The sequence below is a fragment of the Aquarana catesbeiana genome, linkage group LG02 (assembly GCF_042186555.1).
Source record: "Aquarana catesbeiana isolate 2022-GZ linkage group LG02, ASM4218655v1, whole genome shotgun sequence".
Lineage (NCBI taxonomy): Eukaryota > Metazoa > Chordata > Amphibia > Anura > Ranidae > Aquarana > Aquarana catesbeiana.
Genome location: NC_133325.1, coordinates 93643540 through 93666254, shown reverse-complemented (window position 1 = coordinate 93666254; position 22715 = coordinate 93643540). Strand labels below are relative to the sequence as shown.

General features: G+C 46.6%; 1 protein-coding gene across 2 annotated transcripts in view; it reads right to left on the bottom strand.

Annotated features, from left to right (window-relative positions):
• Nucleotides 1-22715, bottom strand: part of LOC141127061 (calcium-binding protein 39-like) — a 76520-nt gene that overhangs the window by 12019 nt on the left and 41786 nt on the right. For both annotated transcript variants that reach the window (XM_073613223.1, XM_073613224.1), the window contains exon 2: nucleotides 409-547. In XM_073613223.1, the coding sequence (XP_073469324.1) occupies nucleotides 409-519 (111 nt within the window). In that variant the 5' untranslated portion in view covers nucleotides 520-547. The remainder of the gene's footprint in view (nucleotides 1-408; nucleotides 548-22715) is intronic.

The window sequence follows — 22715 nt, the reverse complement described above, 5'->3', positions numbered from 1 at the left end:
AACTCTTAAGGCGCCAGCATACCTAGACATTTTGGCCAACTTCATGCTCCCAATTTTGTGGGAACAGTTTGGGGATGACCCCTTCCTGTTCCAACATGACTGTGCACCAGTGCACAAAGCAAGGTTCCTAAAAGACATGGATGAGCAAGTCTGGGGTGGAGGACCTTAACTGGAGAAAAAGATAGCAAGAAAGGGATTGTAACTGTTTCCTACTCTATTGATTACTAAAAATACATTTGGCTACAGAAATAAAAGATATTTAAATGTAATTCAATTTCATTGGTTGCTACAGACACAATGTCCCATCTATACATTGGGCAGAGAAAACCTATATTGTGGGAGATATTTAATGGTTCCCTGCTGTTTAAACAAATGAATTAAAAGAGAAAGAGAAAATACATGCTTTACCTTTTCTGTCTTCTTGTCCTGCTTCTCTAATAAAACCATATTATCCTTCAATGTTTTCACAATTTCTGCAGGATTCTTGTGTGATTTACTGAATAATGGCATTTTTTTCATCTTGTTGGAATGTTAATGTAATGATATCCTAAAAAAGACAAAAAAAAGCAAAATCACCAACATAAACATAAATTCTACACAAGGCTAAAACACATTCAAATTGTGTCAATTTGATGTCCCAAATTAATGACTGGATGACCACCTGGCTTTATATTATAGTTGATAACGATCCAAATGTTGGAAGATTGTTGCAAAATTTCAGTGTTAAAGAGTCAATCTTTGCCCTTTCCAGACAACAAAGGAAACAACTTATTAAAGTGGTAGTAAAGCAGTTGAACTTGTACCTAGCTAAGCCCATAATAAGGCTTACTTGTAGGTACATTGAAGATTTCTTAAACTTGCGGTGTTTAGGAGATATTCAAACCGGATGCAGCCAGTGATGTCACCGGCCCATGTGCTTTGAAGGTCCGGCACACTGTGCTGGAGCCGATGGAGCCTGGAGTGATATCATCGTGGCCCCACCCACTCATGCAGCCAGAGGCCATGAACCCAGAAGGAAGACCAGAGGAAGATGAAAGCCCTGTCAGCGGTGACAGCACACTGCTGGAGAGCTTTGTTTCAAGGCAAGTATTACATATTGTGCTAGTATGCGATGCATACTAGCACATTATGCCATTGCCTTGCAGGGGATTTTTTTAAATGCTGCGGTTTACCACCGCTTTAACACCTGCCTGCCTCAATTTTTCTGGTCACGTTAAAGCTGCAGCAGGCCCGAGCAACTCAAGGAAGGACAGATGCCTCTTCATCTGTAATTCCGAGTGCAAAATCTACTGATCAATGAACAATTTAGGTGTCAAGCCCAATAATACTAACCAAATACTAGTACCAACCTAATTTATCATCCAGTATCAATGAGGAACTGTCTTGATTTTGAAATTAAGTTAAGTAGCAGCAGCCAAAAAAAAAAGACCAAAGAATGCCAAAATTTTTGCTGCATGGAGGCGCTTAAATTACATCTCAAGAGGAAACACCACAATCTGTTCCCGTGCACAAGCTTGCTTCATTAAAGCTGACCTTCCTTATTTGTCTTTTAGTAAGGCTAGCAACCCTAGTAAATATTTATATCTGACCCACATAGAGATTTTGGTTCCATTGTTGCCAATAAATACAACAAAACAAACTACAACCACAAGATTCACTTAGGAGAACGTAAGAAATTGCATTGTATGGCATAAAAGGATCAGACAAAACACTTGGTGGTGTTTTGTATGTCACATAGCTGACTTCAAAACTGTACCAAGTCAGAAATTAAAGTGGATCCTCTATCTCTCTATCAACATTTACTATTTGTAATACTTATGCTGCTCGCATTAGTAAATAGATAGGAAAGTACATCATATTTACTTGTTTTTAACCTTTTTTTTTTTACATTTCTTCAGTTACTTCCTGGTTTCCATGCCTAGGCAAATGATGTCATACGTCCCAGTGGATTTCAGAAAGTATATGCTACATAAATGATTTGCCCTTACTCAAGATGGCCACAGCTAGAAATGCCAGGGGGATGTTTTAAGGGGGATTTGATAGCAAAAAAAAAGCTTGGAGACATGTATGGATGAGGGAGTTTGCTTTGAATATCAAAATTGACTTAAGTAGCGTTTTTACTTTGCGGTGCTCATGTGCAGTGTAGTTCCACTTTAAATATGTAGATGTCTGACAGGAACTCTAGCCTGGTCCTTAGCTATAGTATATGTATCAGTCTTTAAACACTTCCGGACCGCCTGCCGTCGTTATACGTCGATACTTTGACGTTGAATACCATTGTTATAGCAGCAGATAGCTGCCATAACCCCGGTATATTCTTAAATGGCGGCAGTCTGCTTTCAGATAAAAGTGGTCTCTGCGGCGGATTTGCCGCAAGATCACTTTAAATCGGCGTCAGGAGAGGTGCCCACCCCCATCTCGCCACATCCCGCTCATCTCCACCGTTTACCAGAGCCGTCGGTAGTGGTGGAGACGATCTGATCCTTTCCCCTCTGAGGCACTGTGTCGAGTGAGGGAATAATGGCCCCCACTCGACTCAATGATGTTGAATGACGGAAGCGACTTCAAACGTCACTTCTGACCAACAGCCTTAAATGGACATTTTTTTTAAGTGTAAATGTGAGATTGAGGTCCTGTCATGCTTTTTTTTTCTATTACAAGGGATGTTTACATTCCTTGTAATATAAAAAAATGTTTTGGATCACTTTTATTCATAAGGACAGTGTAAAAATAAAAACTAAAATAAAAAATTTAAAGTGCCCCGCCCCTCCGTGCTCACACGCAGAAGCGAAGGCATACGTAAGTCGCGCCTGCATATGTAAACAGTGTTCAAACCACACATGTGAGGTATCGTCGTGATCATTAGAGCGAGAGCAATAATTCTAGCAAATTCTAGCCATTTTATTCTCTAGGATGTCTGAAAAATAATATATAATGTTTGGGGGTTCTAAGTAATTTTCTAGCAAAAAAAAGCTGATTTTAACTTGTAAACAAGTTTGAAAAATAGGCTTGGTCCTTAACCACTTCAGCCCCGGAAGATTTTACCCCCTTCCTGACCAGAGCACTTTTTACAATTTGGCACTGCGTCGCTTTAACTGACAATTACGCGGTCATGCAATGCTGTAACCCAAACAAAATTTGCGTCCTTTGTTTCCCACAAATAGAGCTTTTTTTTACTTTTTGCTATAAAAAATATCCCCAAAAATGTTTTTAAAAAACAAATTTCTTCATCAGTTTAGGCCAATATATATTCTTCTACATATTTTTGGTAAAAAAATAAATATCGCAATAAGCGCATATTGATTGGTTTGCACAAAAGTTATAGCATCTACAAACTATGGGAAAGATTTATGGCATTTTTATTATTTTTTTTTTACTAGTAATGGCGGTGATCAGCGATTTTTAGCGGTACTGATCGGACACTTGACACATTTTTGGTACCATTGACATTTATACAGCAATCAGTGCTATAAAAATGCACCGATTACTGTGTAAAGATCACTGGTAGGGAAGGGGTTAACACTAGGGGTGATCAAGGGGCTTAATGTGTTCCCTAGTTAGTGTTTCTAACTGTATGGGGAAAGGACTGATTGGGGGAGGAGACATATCGCTGTTCCTACTTACTGGAAACAAACAATATGTCTCATCTCCTCTGACAGAACAGGGATTTGTGTGTATACACACACAAATCCCCGTGCTGGCTCTCATGCCCATGATCGCGGGTGGCCAGCGGCGATCGCGGGTGGCCAGCGGCGATCGCGGGTGGCCAGCGGCGATCGCGCCAGCCGGCCACGCACATTGAGTCCCCCGCCGTGCATCGACGCACGCACACCTCTGGCGGCTCTTAAAGGGGATAACATACCAATATGTTGTTTCCCGGGATCGTGCGACTTTGCCATCGTATATCGGCGTGAGTCGGTCGGCAAGTGGTTAAAGCGGAACTTCAGTCAATTAAATCTTCTGCCCTTGTTGTTTTAACTTTGGATAGTAAAACATTTTATTTCTGCCAGTAAATACCTTATACAGCCCACTTCCTGTTTCTTGTCTGGTAAAAAGCCTAGGCTTATGACATCATGCACTCTCTTGTGAGAGAGTTTGCCAAGAAAGGGAGGAGGATGAGAGGGCCAATGAAAGCTGCAGAGCTGGAGTAAATCCAGGAAGTGAACAGGCAGCAGCTTCAGCTGCCCACAGTTAAAATGGTTGCAGCCAGACTTAGTAGAGGGAGATTTCTGCAGCATATTTGGCAAGTACAAAATCACAGAATATATAAAACCATATGCAAAGTGGTTGGAGGGAAGCTTCAGAATAGCAAATATGTTTTTATTACAAATTATGTGAGCAGACTGCAGTTCCTCTTTAAGGTGGCGCTGCCTCGGCTGAGAAGGCTTGTTTAAGACTCTATCTGCCTATAAATAGTATGGGTGTTACCATCACATACTTTCCCACCTGATGGCTGTTTAGCCAATAGTCAGATGTTTCAGAAGATGTGATCATATGAAAGCACTAAATGATATGAACAGGAATGCGGTGTGATTTCATTCATTTGGTATGAGCTCAAATCGCACCACAAAAGGTATCGGTTTCAGGTATCAGAGCATTTGCTCATGCAAGTGCTTAGTATCGGCATCGATACTGGTATTGGTGCAACCCTAGTGCTTATTATATATGTGTTATACATGCATTGCAGTAGTGACTGCTGGCCATACACTATATGAAAAATCGCCTGAAATTCAGTCATTTAGACAGTTCGTCTTTCGGCCAGTTAATGGGCACAAAATCGATGATCGTTGGGACATTTTTGAGCCGAAAAAACGAAGGACAAGTTTGGAAATTTGCATTCATTTATGTATACTGAACGATTTATCGGTCATTACATGATGGCACCATCATTTGCCCTCACGGCCAAATGTTTGTTTTTTGAAAATGGGTTCGGCCGATTTTTCATATAGTGTATGGCCAGAATAAGACTGTGATTTATACAGGATAGGTTTGCATATTTCAAGTGATATATATTCTTTGTGGATCATGAACCATTTAGAACTCGGCCTTTATTATTAAGCACACAACTAATTTCACTATAAAAAAAAAAATCTGGTCTTGAGAAATATAATGGTTCTCTAATCTACTTTGTAGTTTATAGGGGTGTTTTACAATATTTAAATGAAACTTTAGCGACTCATTACATGGGCTTTCCCACTATATACACATCAAGTGTCACATGTACTGTAGCGGTGTCACTCCTAATGAACCCTTTAAAAATGTTTAGTAACAAACTAGGCAGTGAATGAATGTATACAAGGACATAATAGTTTTGAGGTTGGAAAAGGCTGTATCTGTGCTATAAATCAAACAATTCTAGATGTACAATTGACAACAGAGACAATTAGAAATATTATGCATGGCTATGTAACTCAAGGGAAAAAATACAAACTAGAGCTGGCAAAATAAGGCTCTGGAGCTTGGAGATGGCTCTATTTCTTTGAGCTGGAATAGAATGTAACACATTTTAAAAGAAAAAAAAAAAAAAAGTCCACAACTAGTGCTGGGTTACTAAAGCTGGAGCAATGCTAATCACAATTTTGCAGATAAATTTTGAACTGGTGCTGAATTACAGGAGAGACACTGATGACAGCTCTGGAACGGTTGCCGAGTTATTGGAGCTGGAATTAGAATATAGTTGTGCTCTGGAACTTGGAGCCGACATTCTGAACCTACACTTTTCAGTGTTACATCGCATGCATTTAAAGTAATATAGGTCACTATGTAAAGAGGAAAGGATCACCACTACTCCCGACCACCCCAGGTAAATAAACAATAAAAAGCGGCCTCAGCCTTCATATCTTCACCAAACCCCAGAATCTGGCATTTCGGGGCGAAATGCATTAGGGGTGTGTGGTTTGGCGGTGACATGAAGGCTGAGGCCGCTATTTATCATTTATTTACCTGGGCTAGTCAGGAGTAGCGGCGATCCTTTTCTCTTTACATTTACAAACCCCCTGGATTGGTATTAGGACAAGCCTGCACACCATGTTCTGGGACACAGGGCTATGCTTTCACCTCTACTTTGAGCAATGCCAAAAGCAATCAAACAGGCCGCATAGGTCACTATGCAATTTGTTTTTAGTAGCAAAACAATTGTCTAAATGGTGAAATAAGCATTATCATTTTAGTGCACTTTCTTGCCACTTTTTTGGTGATGAAATCCTAGTCAATGCATTATGAAATACCCATCCTATTACAGTATTTTCATGTATGCAATGCCTGAAATCGATGGAAAATGTTAATTTAGAGAGAATTCCAGCCATTTAGAGAGAATTCCATTCATGCAGATAATACCTTCTGGGAACCGAATTTCTCACAAAAAAAATAAATAAATTTGGCTTTATTAACCACTTCAGGACTGAGCCTCTTTTTTACACTTGTAAAATCTTTATTTTTTTTTTGCTAGAAAATTACTTAGATCCCCCAAACATTATTATTTTTTTTCTAACATCCTAGAGAATAAAATGGCGGTCATTGCAATACTTTCTGTCACACTGTATTCACGCAGCGGTCTTACAAGCACACTTTTTTGGAAAAAAGTAAACTTTTTTGAATTAAAAAATAAGACAACAGTAACGTTAGCCCAATTTTTTTTATACTGTGAAAGATAATGTTACACCGAGTAAATTGATACCCAACATGTCACGCGCCCGCTTGTGGAATTGTGACAAACTTTTACATTTAGAAATCTCCATAGGCGATGCTTAAAAATTTCTACAGATTACCCGTTTTGGGTAAAAGTACCATTTCAGTGTTTGCAAATGACACTAAGCTATGCAGTGGAATAACGTTCTTACAGGATGTCTCCAACTTACAAGCTGACCTCAATGCACTGTTTAAAATGGTTGTAAACCCTTACAGACCACTTTCACCTACAGGTAAGCCTAGATTAACCACTTGCTTACCGGGCACTTAAACCCCCCTCCTATCCAGACCAATTTTCAGCTTTCGGCGCTGACGCACTTTGAGTGACAATTGCGCGGTCACACAACACTGTACCCAAATGAAATTTTTATCATTTTTTCACCACAAATAGAGCTTTCTTTTGGTGGTATTTGATCACCTCTGCGGTTTTTACTTTTTATTAAAAAAATGTAAAAAACTGAATTTTTTTTTTAAAAAAAGTTTATTTTTTTATATTTTGTTTTAAAAAATTTTAAACGGGTAATTTTTCTCCTTCATTGATGTACGCTGATGAGGCGGCAGTGATGGGCACTGATAGGCGGCAGTGATGGGCACTGATGGGTGGCAGTGATGGGCACTGATGGGTGGCAGTGATGGGCAGCACTGGCAGGTGGCATTGATTGGCACTACAGGTGGGCATTGATAGGTGGTACTTGTGGGCACTGATAGGTGGTACTTGTGGGCACTGATAGGTGGTACTGTGGGCACTGTTAGGTGGCACTGTTGGCACTGTTAGGTGGCACTGTGGGCACTGTTAGGTGGCACTGTGGGCACTATTAGGTGGCACTTTTATTGGGCACTGATGAGGCAGATGTGCCTCTTCCACTTGGGGACCGATGTCCCTCACATCCGATCCGCTGATCGGCTTTTTTTTCTACTCGCGCTGTCAGCGTGAGTAAAAAAAAAAACCGATTACCGATCTTTTGTTTACATCATGTGATCAGCTGTCATTGGCTGACAGCTGATCACATGGTAAGGGGCCGGGACCGGCCCCTTACACAGATCGGTGATCAGCCGAGTCTCAGTGACTCGGTGATCACAACGCGCCCGGCGCGCGCCCTACACAGGGGAGGACGTCATATGACGTCCTCCCGGGAATGTAGGTCCGCGCTGTAGCCGTCATTCGGCTATAGCGCGGATGCCAAGCGGTTAAGGCTTACCTGTAGGTGCTTGAAATATCTCCTAAACCTACATGGTTTAGGAGATATTTACTATTTCCCCGAACGATGATGTATTCGGCGCATGCACACTCTTGAAAGGGCACGCTGTGCCGTTTCAAGCTGGGGTCATGCTGTGACTGGCGGCTCCTGCACGCATGCACAGGAGTGATGCCATGCGACTCCGGCCAGTCACAGAGCCGGAGTTCGCGGCCCCGGAAGGAAGAGGGGTGAAGAATGGACGCTCACTGCCAGTGAGGAAATCGGGGACATCGCAGGCTCCTGTGTCAGGTAAGTGACACATAATGGGCTACATTATGCTTTACCTTTGCAGAGAAACAAAGGGGAAGTAAAACCCACCAGGGTTTACTTCCTCTTTAATTGGACAACTGTGTGGCAAACGGGGTTTAATGTTACATACTAGGAGGGAGTACAACTGGGGGAATCAGTGGTGGAGAAGGATCTGGGTGCTCTGGTAGATCATAAGCTTAATAATAGCATGCAATGTCAAGCTGTAGTTTCCAAAGCAAGCAAAATCCTTTCTTGTATTGAGAGGTATGGACTCCAGAGAGAGGGATAATAATTTTACCCCTGTACAAATCATTTGTAACACCTCATCTGGAATATGCAGTTCAGTTTTGGGCACCAATTCACAGAAAGTATAATGGGGGAACTGGAGAAAGTGCAGTGAAGAGCAACCAAACTGATAGGAGGCATGGAGGAGCTCAGCTATGAGGAAAGATTAGAGGAACTGAATCTATTCTCTCATGAGAAGAGGAGATTAGGATATGATCAACATTTATAAATACATACGTGGTCCATATAGTAAACTCTGTGTTGAGTTATTCACCTTAAAGAGGGAGTCCCGTGAAAATTTTTTTTTTAAAAGTCAGCAGCTACAAATACTGAAGCTGCTGACTTTTAAAATAAGGACACTCACCTGTCCCCGAATCCAGCAGTGTCGGCACCCGAGGCCGAACCGTCCCTCGGCAGCTGCCGCCGCCATTCTCTGTGAGGGTATCAGGAAGTGAAGCATTGCGGCTTCACTTCCTGATTCCCTACTGCGCATGCGTGAGTCACGCTGCGCATCCTAACTGGTCCCCGCTATCTCCTGGGACCCGTGTGTCCCAGCAGACAGCGCGGGGGGACAGGAAGAGGCATAGACTCCCGTGGGAGTCTATAGTGGAAGTGGGTGCAAATACCTGTCTTAGACCGGTATCTGCACCCCCCTCCTCCCTCAAAGGTGCCAAATGTGACACCGGAGGGAGGGAGGGTTCCAAAAAGCGGAGGTTCCATTTTTGTGTGAACCTCCGCTTTAAGGTCATCATTGGTTCTGGCCAGCTCGGTAGATTTTTTTTTTTTTTTTTTAAACAATGGCCTGGATTCTTTCCTAAATGCACAAAATATAACTGAATACTAATATGTATAGGTAAGATTGATCCAGGGAATATCCCTGCCCTTATTCACTGCATATGCAGGCAAAATACTGCTATCTTCCCTCATATTTTGCCACTGTGAACGTGGAGATTTTTTGACTTCTAATAAGCATTGGCATAAATAGTAACATACAAAACTATTCACACAAAGGATCTCACACCATAAAGACTCTGAAATATAATTTTAGAATGGGCAAGGCCACTAACTCTTTCGGGTTATTAAACTGTATACGTATCCCATCATAGCAGCAAAGATCACATTTTGAGCTTAAAGCGGGGGTCCACCTATCTATCGTTTTTTTTTGTTTTTTTTTTGAGTTCATTCACAAACTTTTCTTCTCAGCATTACATACTCACATATTGTGTGTAATATGTCCGCCTGTGTCAGATTTCGTCGGAAAGAATAACTTATATTATTCACTGCAGGCGGTTTCCATCTTCATTGTGGGCATTTGAAGCCCACAAGCATTTATTTCCTGGATGTGGTGAATGCTGTGCTCCCAGCATTCACCGCTCATTCCCGCACATGCTCAGTGACATCCTGGGAAGCCTGAGACTAGCTCCCAGGAGTCTGGGAGAGGCTAGAAACACGCCTACTCCCACGGGAGGAGAACCAGGAAGTGCAAAGAAGAATAGAAAAATAAAAGGTAATTACTGCGATTTAAATTTTTTTAAATGGCATGTCAGCATCTAGGCAAGGAAGAGAATACATACAGATATTGTTCAAAATTTGGGTGGAACCCTGCTTTAAATACTTGTGCCAGTGTCATCCTAGCTGTAAATTCAGATATCTAATAACCAAAGGCCCCAGAGAACATAAAACAGATACCACTGGCCAGGTAAAATTCACCAATAAAGCGAGCAATAAAGTTGAAGATCAGTAATCCCCACCCCCAGCCATACACAACTCCCCAATCGAAATCCCTAAAGCATGGTTGGCCAATAATATTTCCTCTGCTACCGTAAATGATTTGTCCACAAAGGCTAGATAGAAAGCCTATATGTATACACATGCCATGTTTCTGTCAGCAAGGGTTCACTTTTTTGAAAGTACAATAGGCCATTTAAGAAGGTAGTTTATCTTCTAGATAAAGCAGCTATGCAGAGCTGTTCCAAACCATTTATGACCTGAATTAGAAGTTTCTTGAGCAGATGAAAATGGGAGTCTTGAAAAAGCTCTCAATGGGCCTAGAGATAAAATTGAGGGTTTGTTTAGGTTCCAGGAGTTGGAGTCCAACTGCTGCAGCCAGCAAACATGGAGCCTTGCCAACCCTTTCACAAATTACCTTTTCTCAAACAGGTTTCAGAACAAGGTAAGGTAAATCAGTTATGGGTAAGGATAAGTTGAAGGCAAACCACAGGCCATACCGGTGACGAATCCTTCACTTTCTGCTTTTTTTTTTTTTTCTCCACAGCTTCCACAGCTAAAATTCTTTTTTCAAAGCGGTTTCTGATGGGGAAGCTGGAGTCAATAATGAGATCCGTTTCACACTGTCAATCTCAGTGCTAACAGCTCTGTCAGTTTATTGGTGTCTGATTCCTCCCCTCTAATTACAGAGGAGTAGAATCGGTAGATTTATACTGTGTCGCTATACTGTGGATAACAAAAACACAATTAGCTAACAGCAGTGCTATTGAAATCAGACAAGGTATATCAAACTAATTATATGTTCTTTGAATTCTATGAACAAAAAAATACAACATTGCTAACAAATTATACCTCAACATTAAGTTCTGTTTAACTTTCGCAAATGGTTTCACAGTGTTCAGTTGCAAATTGTCCATGGAGACTTACTAAAAGTTAAAGTGACACTAAATTCTCGTATAAAAAAAAAAAACAAAACAAAATTCTATTCAAACATGTATTCTTAGTTTTAAAAAGTACCTTCTATTACTCTGACTTCTCCAAATTCCCTTTTTTTCTTTTTTGCTGCTGTGATTTATCTTCCTGTCCCACTGTATGTAGGAACGTAGCCACCCTCTCTTGCTCGCTCCCGAGAGATACTAGGGACTATGGGATTTGTAGTGTGCATAGAGCAGTGCACATGACCGCAACTAGCACGCAAATGCTCATTCAAAGAAGTTTGGGGGCTGACTGTGGAAACTTCACACTGGACCTCATGCAGCTTGGATTCTGTGCCTCTCCACTCTTCCTTTAGACTCTGAGATCTTGATTTCCAAATTAAATTCAAAATATACTTTCCCCCAAAAAGAGGACTTTGGACCACTGAGTAACAGTCAAGTCCTTTTTCCCCTTAGCGCAGGTAAGACGCTTCTGATGTTGTCTCTAGTTCAGGAGTGGCTTGACACAAGGAATGTGACAGTTGTAGCCCATGTCCTGGATACGTCTGGGTGTGGTGGCACTTGAAGCACCGACACCAGCCGTAGTCCACTCCTTTTGAATCTCCCCCAAATTCTTGAATGCACTTGCAGTGCAAAGTGGATTTGCCTTTCGTAAATAACCCCCCATGAGTCTACAACAGGGGTAGGCAAACCTTTTGAGCACAGTGTGCCAAAAAATGTTTTCAAACAAATTGAGCGTGCCGATTTTATAACAAAAAAATGTTAACTTCACACTCTCAATCACGAAAAGGATTTTTTTTATAAAGTAAATGCTGTAAAACTACTTGAGTAATAGTTACCAGTTAACATCCTGCACTCTCATGCCTTAGATCAGCCCCAATTCCTGTACCTCCAGTCCTCAGATCACTGTACCCCTTGCAAATCTGTCCCCCCACTGTACTACCCTGCACATCTGCTCCACCGCTGTACCCTCATGCTCCCACCAATGTACCTCCTTTCTCCTCTTCCCTACCACTGCACCCCCCTGCACTTCTGCCCCGCCACTGCACCCCCCTGCACTTCTGCCCCGCCACTGCACCCCCCTGCACTTCTGCCCCGCCACTGCACCCCCCTGCACTTCTGCCCCGCCACTGCACCCCCCTGCACTTCTGCCCCGCCACTGCACCCCCCTGCACTTCTGCCCCGCCACTGCACCCCCCTGCACTTCTGCCCCGCCACTGCACCCCCCTGCACTTCTGCCCCGCCACTGCACCCCCCTGCACTTCTGCCCCGCCACTGCACCCCCCTGCACTTCTGCCCCGCCACTGCACCCCCCTGCACTTCTGCCCCGCCACTGCACCCCCCTGCACTTCTGCCCCGCCACTGCACCCCCCTGCACTTCTGCCCCGCCACTGCACCCCCCTGCACTTCTGCCCCGCCACTGCACCCCCCTGCACTTCTGCCCCGCCACTGCACCCCCCTGCACTTCTGCCCCGCCACTGCACCCCCCTGCACTTCTGCCCCGCCACTGCACCCCCCTGCACTTCTGCCCCGCCACTGCACCCCCCTGCACTTCTGCCCCGCCACTGCACCCCCCTGCACTTCTGCCCCGCCACTGTACCCCCCTGCACTTCTGCCCCGCCACTGTACCCCCCTGCACTTCTACCCCGCCACTGTACCCCCATGCACTTCTGCCCCGCCACTGTACCCCCCTGCACTTCTGCCCCGCCACTGTACCCTCCCTGCACTTCTGCCCCGCCACTGTACCCCCCCTGCACTTCTGCCCCGCCACTGTACCCCCCCTGCACTTCTGCCCCGCCACTGTACCCCCCTGCACTTCTGCCCCACCTCTGTACCCCCCTGCACTTCTGCCCCACCTCTGTACCCCCCTGCACTTCTGCCCCACCTCTGTACCCCCCTGCACTTCTGCCCCACCTCTGTACCCCCCTGCACTTCTGCCCAACACCTCTGTACCCCCCTGCACTTCTGCTCCACCTCTGTACCCCCCTGCACCTCTGCCCCACCTCTGTACCCCCCTGCTCTTCTGCCCCACCTCTGTACCCCCCCTGCTCTTCTGCCCCACCTCTGTACCCCCCCTGCTCTTCTGCCCCACCTCTGTACCCCCCCTGCTCTTCTGCCCCACCTCTGTACCCCCCTGCTCTACCTCTGTACCCCCCTGCTCTTCTGCCCCACCTCTGTACCCCCCTGCACCTCTGCCCCACCTCTGTACCCCCCTGCACCTCTGCCCCACCTCTGTACCCCCCCTGCACCTCTGCCCCACCTCTGTACCCCCCCTGCACCTCTGCCCCACCTCTGTACCCCCCCTGCACCTCTGCCCCACCTCTGTACCCCCCCTGCACCTCTGCCCCACCTCTGTACCCCCCCTGCTCTTCTGCCCCACCTCTGTACCCCCCCTGCTCTTCTGCCCCACCTCTGTACCCCCCTGCTCTTCTGCCCCACCTCTGTACCCCCCTGCTCTACCTCTGTACCCCCCTGCTCTTCTGCCCCACCTCTGTAACCTCCTGCTCTTCTGCCCCACCTCTGTACCCCCCTGCACTTCTGCCCCACCTCTGTACTTCTGTACCCCCCTGCTCTTCTGCCCCACCTCTGTACCCCCCCTGCACTTCTGCCCCACCTCTGTACCCCCCTGCACTTCTGCCCCACCTCTGTACCCCCCTGCACTTCTGCCCCACCTCTGTACCCCCCTGCACCTCTGCCCCACCTCTGTACCACCTCTGTACCCCCCTGCACCTCTGCCCCGCCTCTGTACCCCCCTGCACTTCTGCCCCGCCTCTGTACCCCCTGCACTTCTGCCCCGCCTCTGTACCCCCTGCACTTCTGCCCCGCCTCTGTACCCCCCTGCACTTCTGCCCCACCTCTGTACCCCCCTGCACTTCTGCCCCACCTCTGTACCCCCCTGCACTTCTGCCCCACCTCTGTACCCCCCTGCACTTCTGCCCCACCTCTGTACCCCCCTGCACTTCTGCCCCACCTCTGTACCCCCCTGCACTTCTGCCCCACCTCTGTACCCCCCTGCACTTCTGCCCCACCTCTGTACCCCCCCTGCACTTCTGCCCCACCTCTGTACCCCCCTGCACTTCTGCCCCACCTCTGTACCCCCCTGCACTTCTGCCCCACCTCTGTACCCCCCTGCACTTCTGCCCCACCACTGTACCCCCTGCACCACTGCCCCACCTCTGTACCACCTCTGTACCCCCCTGCACCTCTGCCCCACCTCTGTACCCCCCTGCTCTTCTGCCCCACCTCTGTACCCCCCCTGCTCTTCTGCCCCACCTCTGTACCCCCCCTGCTCTTCTGCCCCACCTCTGTATCCCCCTGCTCTACCTCTGTACCCCCCTGCTCTTCTGCCCCACCTCTGTACCCCCCTGCACCTCTGCCCCACCTCTGTACCCCCCTGCACCTCTGCCCCACCTCTGTACCCCCCTGCTCTTCTGCCCCACCTCTGTACCCCCCTGCTCTTCTGCCCCACCTCTGTACCCCCCTGCTCTTCTGCCCCACCTCTGTACCCCCCCTGCTCTTCTGCCCCACCTCTGTACCCCCCTGCTCTACCTCTGTACCCCCCTGCTCTTCTGCCCCACCTCTGTAACCTCCTGCTCTTCTGCCCCACCTCTGTACCCCCCTGCACTTCTGCCCCACCTCTGTACTTCTGTACCCCCCTGCTCTTCTGCCCCACCTCTGTACCCCCCCTGCACTTCTGCCCCACCTCTGTACCCCACTGCACTTCTGCCCCACCTCTGTACCCCCCTGCACTTCTGCCCCACCTCTGTACCCCCCTGCACCTCTGCCCCACCTCTGTACCCCCCCTGCACCTCTGCCCCACCTCTGTACCCCCCCTGCTCTTCTGCCCCACCTCTGTACCCCCCCTGCTCTTCTGCCCCACCTCTGTACCCCCCCTGCTCTTCTGCCCCACCTCTGTACCCCCCCTGCTCTTCTGCCCCACCTCTGTACCCCCCTGCTCTACCTCTGTACCCCCCTGCTCTTCTGCCCCACCTCTGTAACCTCCTGCTCTTCTGCCCCACCTCTGTACCCCCCTGCACTTCTGCCCCACCTCTGTACTTCTGTACCCCCCTGCTCTTCTGCCCCACCTCTGTACCCCCCCTGCACTTCTGCCCCACCTCTGTACCCCACTGCACTTCTGCCCCACCTCTGTACCCCCCTGCACCTCTGCCCCACCTCTGTACCCCCTTGCACTTCTGCCCCACCTCTGTACCCCCCTGCACTTCTGCCCCACCTCTGTACCCCCCTGCGCCACCTCTGTACCACCTCTGTACCCCCCTGCACCTCTGCCCCACCTCTGTACCTCCCCTGCTCTTCTGCCCCACCTCTGTACCCCCCCTGCTCTTCTGCCCCACCTCTGTACCCCCCCTGCTCTTCTGCCCCACCTCTGTACTCCCCCTGCTCTACCTCTGTACCCCCCTGCTCTACCTCTGTACCCCCCTGCTCTTCTGCCCCACCTCTGTAACCCCCTGCTCTTCTGCCCCACCTCTGTAACCCCCTGCACCTCTGCCCCACCTCTGTACCCCCCCTGCACCTCTGCCCCACCTCTGTACCCCCCCTGCACCTCTGCCCCACCTCTGTACCCCCCTGCTCTTCTGCCCCACCTCTGTACCCCCCTGCTCTTCTGCCCCACCTCTGTACCCCCCTGCTCTTCTGCCCCACCTCTGTACCCCCCTGCTCTACCTCTGTACCCCCCTGCTCTTCTGCCCCACCTCTGTAACCTCCTGCTCTTCTGCCCCACCTCTGTACTTCTGTACCCCACTGCTCTTCTGCCCCACCTCTGTACCCCCCCTGCTCTTCTGCCCCACCTCTGTACCCCCCTGCTCTTCTGCCCCACCTCTGTACCCCCCCTGCTCTTCTGCCCCACCTCTGTACCCCCCCTGCTCTTCTGCCCCACCTCTGTAACCCCCCTGCTCTTCTGCCCCACCACTGTAACCCCCTGCTCATCTGTCCCACTAATGCACCTCCCTTTCACATCTGCCCCAACACTGAACCCCCCGTGCTTATCTTATCTTTTCCACCACTGTAACCCCTTTCTCATCTGGCACAACACTGACCCCCCCGCTCATCTGCCCTATCTCTGTACTGTGCACTCTCAACGCTGAACCCAGTAATAATCAACACATACACATTTGATTATATATATATATATATATATATATATATATATATATTTTTTTTTTTTTTTTTTTAAATATATATATATTTTTTTCTCAAAGATCCCAGAAGCTCAATAGTAATTCCACAAACTGTCACCCGATTGTGGTTTTCTCAATCACAGTGAAATCCCTTCTTTCTGAGATTGGTAGCGGCAACCAAGTGAGTAATCTTCCCCCAGATAGTGGGCGGGGCTAGCAGGACTGTGATTGGCTTTAGCAGTGACCAATGACAGTCCTCCTCCTCCTGGAAACAGGGACCGCCCCCCCCCCTCCCCAGCAGAACTGAACCCAATCTCTTCCCCATCACAAGAGCTGACAATCGTAGCTACAACAAACGTTAGATAACCAAGCAATGTTTCCCATTGTTTACAATGTGTGGGGGAGCAGTGCCTTCCCCCCAGTGCAGATACGGTGTGGGGAATTCCGAGATTGGAATGCATTAGCGTCTTACTGACACTTCCCTGCGCTACTCTGCTGTTGGGGAGGGAGTCGAGTGCCGGCAAAAGAGGCTTCGCGTGCCGCTTGTGGCACCAGTGGCGGGGGTTGCCTAATCCCTGGTCTACAATATTGAACCTTTTCACAATATTAAAATTTTCTGAGATACTTAAGTTTGGGTTTTCACTAGCTTTAAAGCCATAATCATCAAAATTAAAAGAAATGCTTGAAATATATCACTGTGTGGAATCTATAAAAGATATGAGTTTAATTTTTTTGAATTACTGAAGTAAATTAACTTTTTGACAATATTCCAATTTTTTTTTTAGATGCACCTGTACATTGTATATTCTACATTCCTTACTTGAGAAATTAGTAAACATTATATTACATAGATTATAAAAAAAATAAACTTTACTGCAGAGCTTTCCTTCATCTGAAGCAACTGATGGGAGTGGGTGGATTTGACTTTATTAGCACCACCTGAGCAATCCTATTATTGCAGAAAGAAAAGGGAACACCACTAGAATCTCCTTACGCACGCATTGTCTTAAAAAGTGTCTCAACAAAAATTAAAGTGTTACTATACCCACCACAATAGAATTAGTCTGTATATGCAGTAAACCATGCCTGTTATACTCATTGTGGAACCTAAGGGGTTAATCCTCTGCATTGTATATAAAGCCCATTGATCCTGACTCTCCGATCCGCCTCTTTTTCCACTGTCTCCAAAAAAGTAACCTATTTACAGAGCCAGGGGACGGGCTGCACGTGCTCAGTTTGGTGTGTATTACTAGAAAGTTCTTTTTTCTTTTCTTGGGAGGATGCATGTTATCAGCACAGAGCCAATCAGCACTGTCCAGACATGTCCAGACAGAGGATCAGGGGAGAATGAAAAACTCCTCCTACAAGGTTTACAAGGAACGGATACAAGTCACAAGACTGCTATATACTCTTGATGAGAAAAGGTATTCAGTTTATATTTACTAAAATAATTGCATATCCATGTTCTCTGTACTGTGGGAGACCAGATGTAGTAAATGCAGGTTCTGGTTTTAGTAACACTTTAAGCTCCAACTATAGGGGAAAGCATTGAGCCAATCACACAAGCAAGGAATTTAGTTTCTGCTGGCAAACACCCAAAGGGCCAATTTACATCAGCCGTGTCCACTGAAGAGCGATTTGCAATATAGCGGCGCACATTTCAAATGTGGCAGGGAGGCGTTATGTCGCCTCCTCACTGCCTACTTTAAACCCTAAAAGCCTGTATTACAACTCTGCAGTTGCAGTGCGGCTAAAATTATTCACTCGCCAAACATCCCCTGCTGTGCGGCAATTTAATATACTAGCCCAGCATTATAGCCCCACCCCCCCCCCCACCCCCATCAATAAGCGGCAGCTACTCTCCTCCTTCTGACACCCCCCGGGGAACAACAAACACTTACAGGACTTGAGAAAACCCACCTTCTACCAGGTGCAAGGTGAGGAGAGATAAAGTATCTCTGGATGCACTAGCCTGGTGATATGAGATGGAGCTCTGTGCAGTGGATCCACTTACTGATAGCGTTTCCATAGAAGTCTCTGTGCAGTCAAACCTCTGCTAATTATCTGTAAATACAGATCATTAGCAAAGAGGTATGACTGCACAGAGATTCCTGGTAAAACCCTATCAGTGAGTGGCAACAATATCACTCAGCCCATATAGTCACCAACCATCCCTCCGGCCTCTGGAAAAACTGCCTGCCACAAAACCAGTCCCTGGCACCAAAAAGGTTGGGGGCCGCTGTGTTATAGAATGTAAATACTGGCAGGCCACACTTGAACACCACTCCTTTTCTTTCTGTGGTTTTTGTGCAGCAAATATACAACCCTGTCTGGCTGCCCTTGCAGCTTAAGGGGGGTGTTAAAAATTTGTCTCAAACATATTTTTGGCACTCTCTAACACAAGTGTAACCTTAGCCTTAGTTTACCATATTGCAAAAAAGCAACATTTATTTACCGTATTTATCGGCGTATAACATACACTTTTTTCCCCTTAAAATCAGAGGAAAATCGTGTGTGCGTGTCATATGCCGATCCCCCGCCGATTGTGAGTGGAGGAGCGAGCCGCCAAGATACACATAGCCAAGTGTACTCGGCTAGACTGGGCTCCACTCACAGTCACGCCCTATGATGGACATAACACAGGGACTGGGCGTGACTGAGTGGAGTACACTCGGCTATGATCTCGGTTCCTCTCGGCTCCGCTCTCAGTCAAGCACAGTCCCGCCATTGAATCTGTGTTATGTCCATCATAGGGCGGGACTGCGAGAGGAGCCGAGAGCCGCTGAGAGCAGCCGAAAGCCACAGAGATACACAGGACATCCGGCTCTGTATCTCGGCGGCGCCATTTTTAAACTGGAAGGCTACACTGACAAGTCTGCAAATGACACCGGGGCAAAGCTGCAATGACAAGGCTGCAATGAAAAGGCTACACTGACACTGACAAGGCTGCAATGACAAGGCTGCAGATGGACACTGATGAGGCTGCACTGATGGGCATTTAAATGTAAGTTTTTTTCCTTAAACTTCCCTCCTAAACTTGGGGTGCGTGTTATACACCGGCGCGTGTTATATGCCGATAAATAAAGTAATTAAAATTTTTTGCTAGTTTTAGAAAATAGCATCTGCTCAAAACATTAGAATGGTAATTTTTAAACAGCAATGAATTACAATAATGCTATTATGGTAACTTTACATGGGGCTTTCTTTAAGCAAGGGAAAGATTAATACTGTCTCTAGTGAACTTGCACATTTTCCCATGTTTTGTTTCCTTAAAAACACTTCACGTACAGAAAAATGTCTGTTGATCCTGCCAGAAATACACTGAGTTCCTAACTTTCTGTAGTGAGCTGACAACGCTGCCTCTGCTGCAATAAAATCCCAAGCAGTGTTGTCAGCCATGGTTCTCCCCTTCTGATCTACAGAAATATGACTTATTCCTCTGGCCCTCTAGTTTACCAATAGCCCCCTTTAGAAGCATTCTAGCTTTCTATTTTGAAATGCAGCCAGCGGACATACAAATGACAAGAGCACTTACAGTATAATTGCCATTGGTGCCCCCAGAACAGTCATCAGAACAAGTAATGAGGAAGAATCTCTGCAACAGGACCACAAACAACAAAATATCTGAGAGCATTCTTATTTACCTTGGCACAGTTTCCTTTCCTTTAGGCCAGTGGTGATCAACTTTCTTGATATGGGGGGGGGGGCCTCAACTGTGGCCCTCGATGGCTCCAAAGGGCCGCACAAAATTCTGTGAATATTTAGTGTCAGAAACAGCAGACACACCACAGGATATTGTCAAAGACTATGGGCCTGATAAAGAAGATGGTCAGAGACTTTGGACATAACACAGGAGATGTCAAGAGACTTAAGTAAGGATACAAGAGATGACCAGAGACTGCAGACATGGTACAAGAAATGGTTAGAGATTTCAGATATGGTACAAAAGAAAGTCAGACGCTCCAGATAGGCTGCAAGAGAGAGTGTCTGAGACTTTAAACATGATATAGCAGTTGTTGGCGACTGGGGACATGCTTCAGGAGACAGTTATTGAGTGGGGAAATATTACATGAGCCTGCTAGAAATCACTGCTATAATAGGGCAATAAGGAAACAAGTTGGGGTCTTCAGGGGCCCGGAGGTCAACACAAAGTGCTAAAGGGCCACAGGTCGGGCACCAGGGCTTTAAAGGGCAAGTTCACCTTTACACTGGAACCTCACCCCCCTCCTCCTACTCCTCCTCCTCCTCCCCCCCGGTTCCGCTGTACCTGAAGCCGGTGATCACCCGCTAGGTGACATTGGGTCGCCGCTTTACCGGCCCGGGGATTTGAAATCCCTGCGGCTTAATCTCCTAAATGTATCTCGTAAAAGGTACGTATAGGAGGCATGCTAATTGGTCGGCGCCATCCATTAGAACCCGCCCAGCCCGTCCTGTCAGTGGGGTGAAGAAGAGAGAAAGCTGCAGGAATTTCAAATGCCTGGACCTGTGAAGGTTTATATGCAAAAACCCCAGCAGGTGGTTCCCAGTGATTAGCTGCGGGAGGCAGCCCTATTGAATGCAATGGGAGGCTGCAGGCTCCCACAGCTAATTACGATGACTCACATGTAATCGCTATGCAGGTGATCGCTACATGAGTGATTACAAGCAGCTAATTGTGATCGCTGTATGAGTAAATACATGCAAGCGGCTATGATTAGCTGCGGGAACTGGCAGCTTCTTATTGCTTTCCATAGGTCTGCCTCCCGCTGCTAATTGTCAGGGAACCCCCTCTGGGGTATCCGCATGTAAACGCTGTCAAGGCCATTTGCAGGTGTGAATGTGGCCTTAGTTTGCTCTTGAGAATTGGATATCTAACTTCAATAAAACCATGGCAGAAGGGACATTTTACATTCAGATTGACACTTTAGCCATTTCTGAATAGTCTTTTCCACTATCAATGGGAAAATTCAGTTGAGTGGCACGTTGTTGATGCTGAACTACAAGTCGTATCTAACTCCCTCAGGGCTTCAGAAATAGTGCACACTAATGCAGAGTTATTTTAAACATTTCACCTTCATTCTAAATCGAATGGTTGGAATGTCAATAATTCATGTAATTACAGGCGCATATCCAACTAAGGCAATCTATATCTCTGGACTCTGCCAATATACAAATTACATAATCTTCACCAACGCAAATAGATAACCTTTGGCATCCCGATGAGGGATGTCTTTATAATAACCACATAAAACTGAAAGAGAGAGAGAGAGAGAGAGAGACAGAGAGAGAGACAGAGAGAGAGAGACAGAGAGAGAGACAGAGAGAGAGAGACAGAGAGAGAGAGAGAGACAGAGAGAGACAGAGAGAGAGAGAGACAGAGAACAAAAAAAAAAAAAACAACTGATCAGGAGCATACATATACAGTATCTCACAAAAGTGAGTACACCCCTCACATTTTTGTAAATATTTTATTATATCTTTTCATGTGACAACACTGAAGAAATGACACTTTGCTACAATGTAAAGTAGTGAGTGTACAGCTTGTATAACAGTGTAAATTTGCTGTCCCCTCAAAATAAAGCAACATACAGCCATTAATGTCTAAACCGCTGGCAAAAAAAGTGAGTACACCCCTAAGTGAAAATGTCCAAATTGGACCCAATTAGCCATTTTCCCTCCCCGATGTCATGTGACTCGTTAGTGTTATAAGGTCTTAGGTGTGACTGGGGAGCAGGTGTGTTAAGTTTGGCATTATCACGCACACACTGGTCACTGGAAATTCAACATGGCACCTCATGGCAAAGAACTCTGAGGATCTGAAAAAAAAAAAAAGAATTGTTGCTCTACATAAAGATGGCCTAGGCCAGTGATGGTGAACCTTGGCACCTCAGATGTTTTGGAACTACATTTCCCATGATACTCATGCACTCTGCAGTGTAGTTGAGCATCAAGGGAAATGTAGTTCCAAAACATCTGGGGTGCCAAGGTTCACCATACACTGGCCTAGGCTATAACTGAGCTGCAGCACGGTGGCCAGGACCATACAGCGGTTTAACAGGACAGGTTCCACTAAGAACAGGCCTCACCACTGTCGACCAAAGAAGTTGAGTGCACGTGGTCAGCGTCATATCCAGAGGTTGTCTTTGGGAAATATATGTATGAGGGCTGCCAGCATTGCTGCAGAGGTTGAAGGGGTGGGGGTCAGGCTGTCAGTGCTCAGACCATACCCCGCACACTGCATTCAATTGGTTTGCATGGCTGTTGTCCCAGAAGGAAGCCTCTTCTAAAGATGATGCACAAGAAAGCCCACAAACATTTTCCTGAAGATAAGCAGACTAAGGACATGGACTACTGGAACCATGTCCTGTGGTCTGATGAGACCAAGATAAACGTATTTGGTTCAGATGGTGTCAAGCGTGTGTGGCGGCAACCAGGTGAGGAGTACAAAGACCAGTGTGTCTTGCCTACAGTCAAGCATG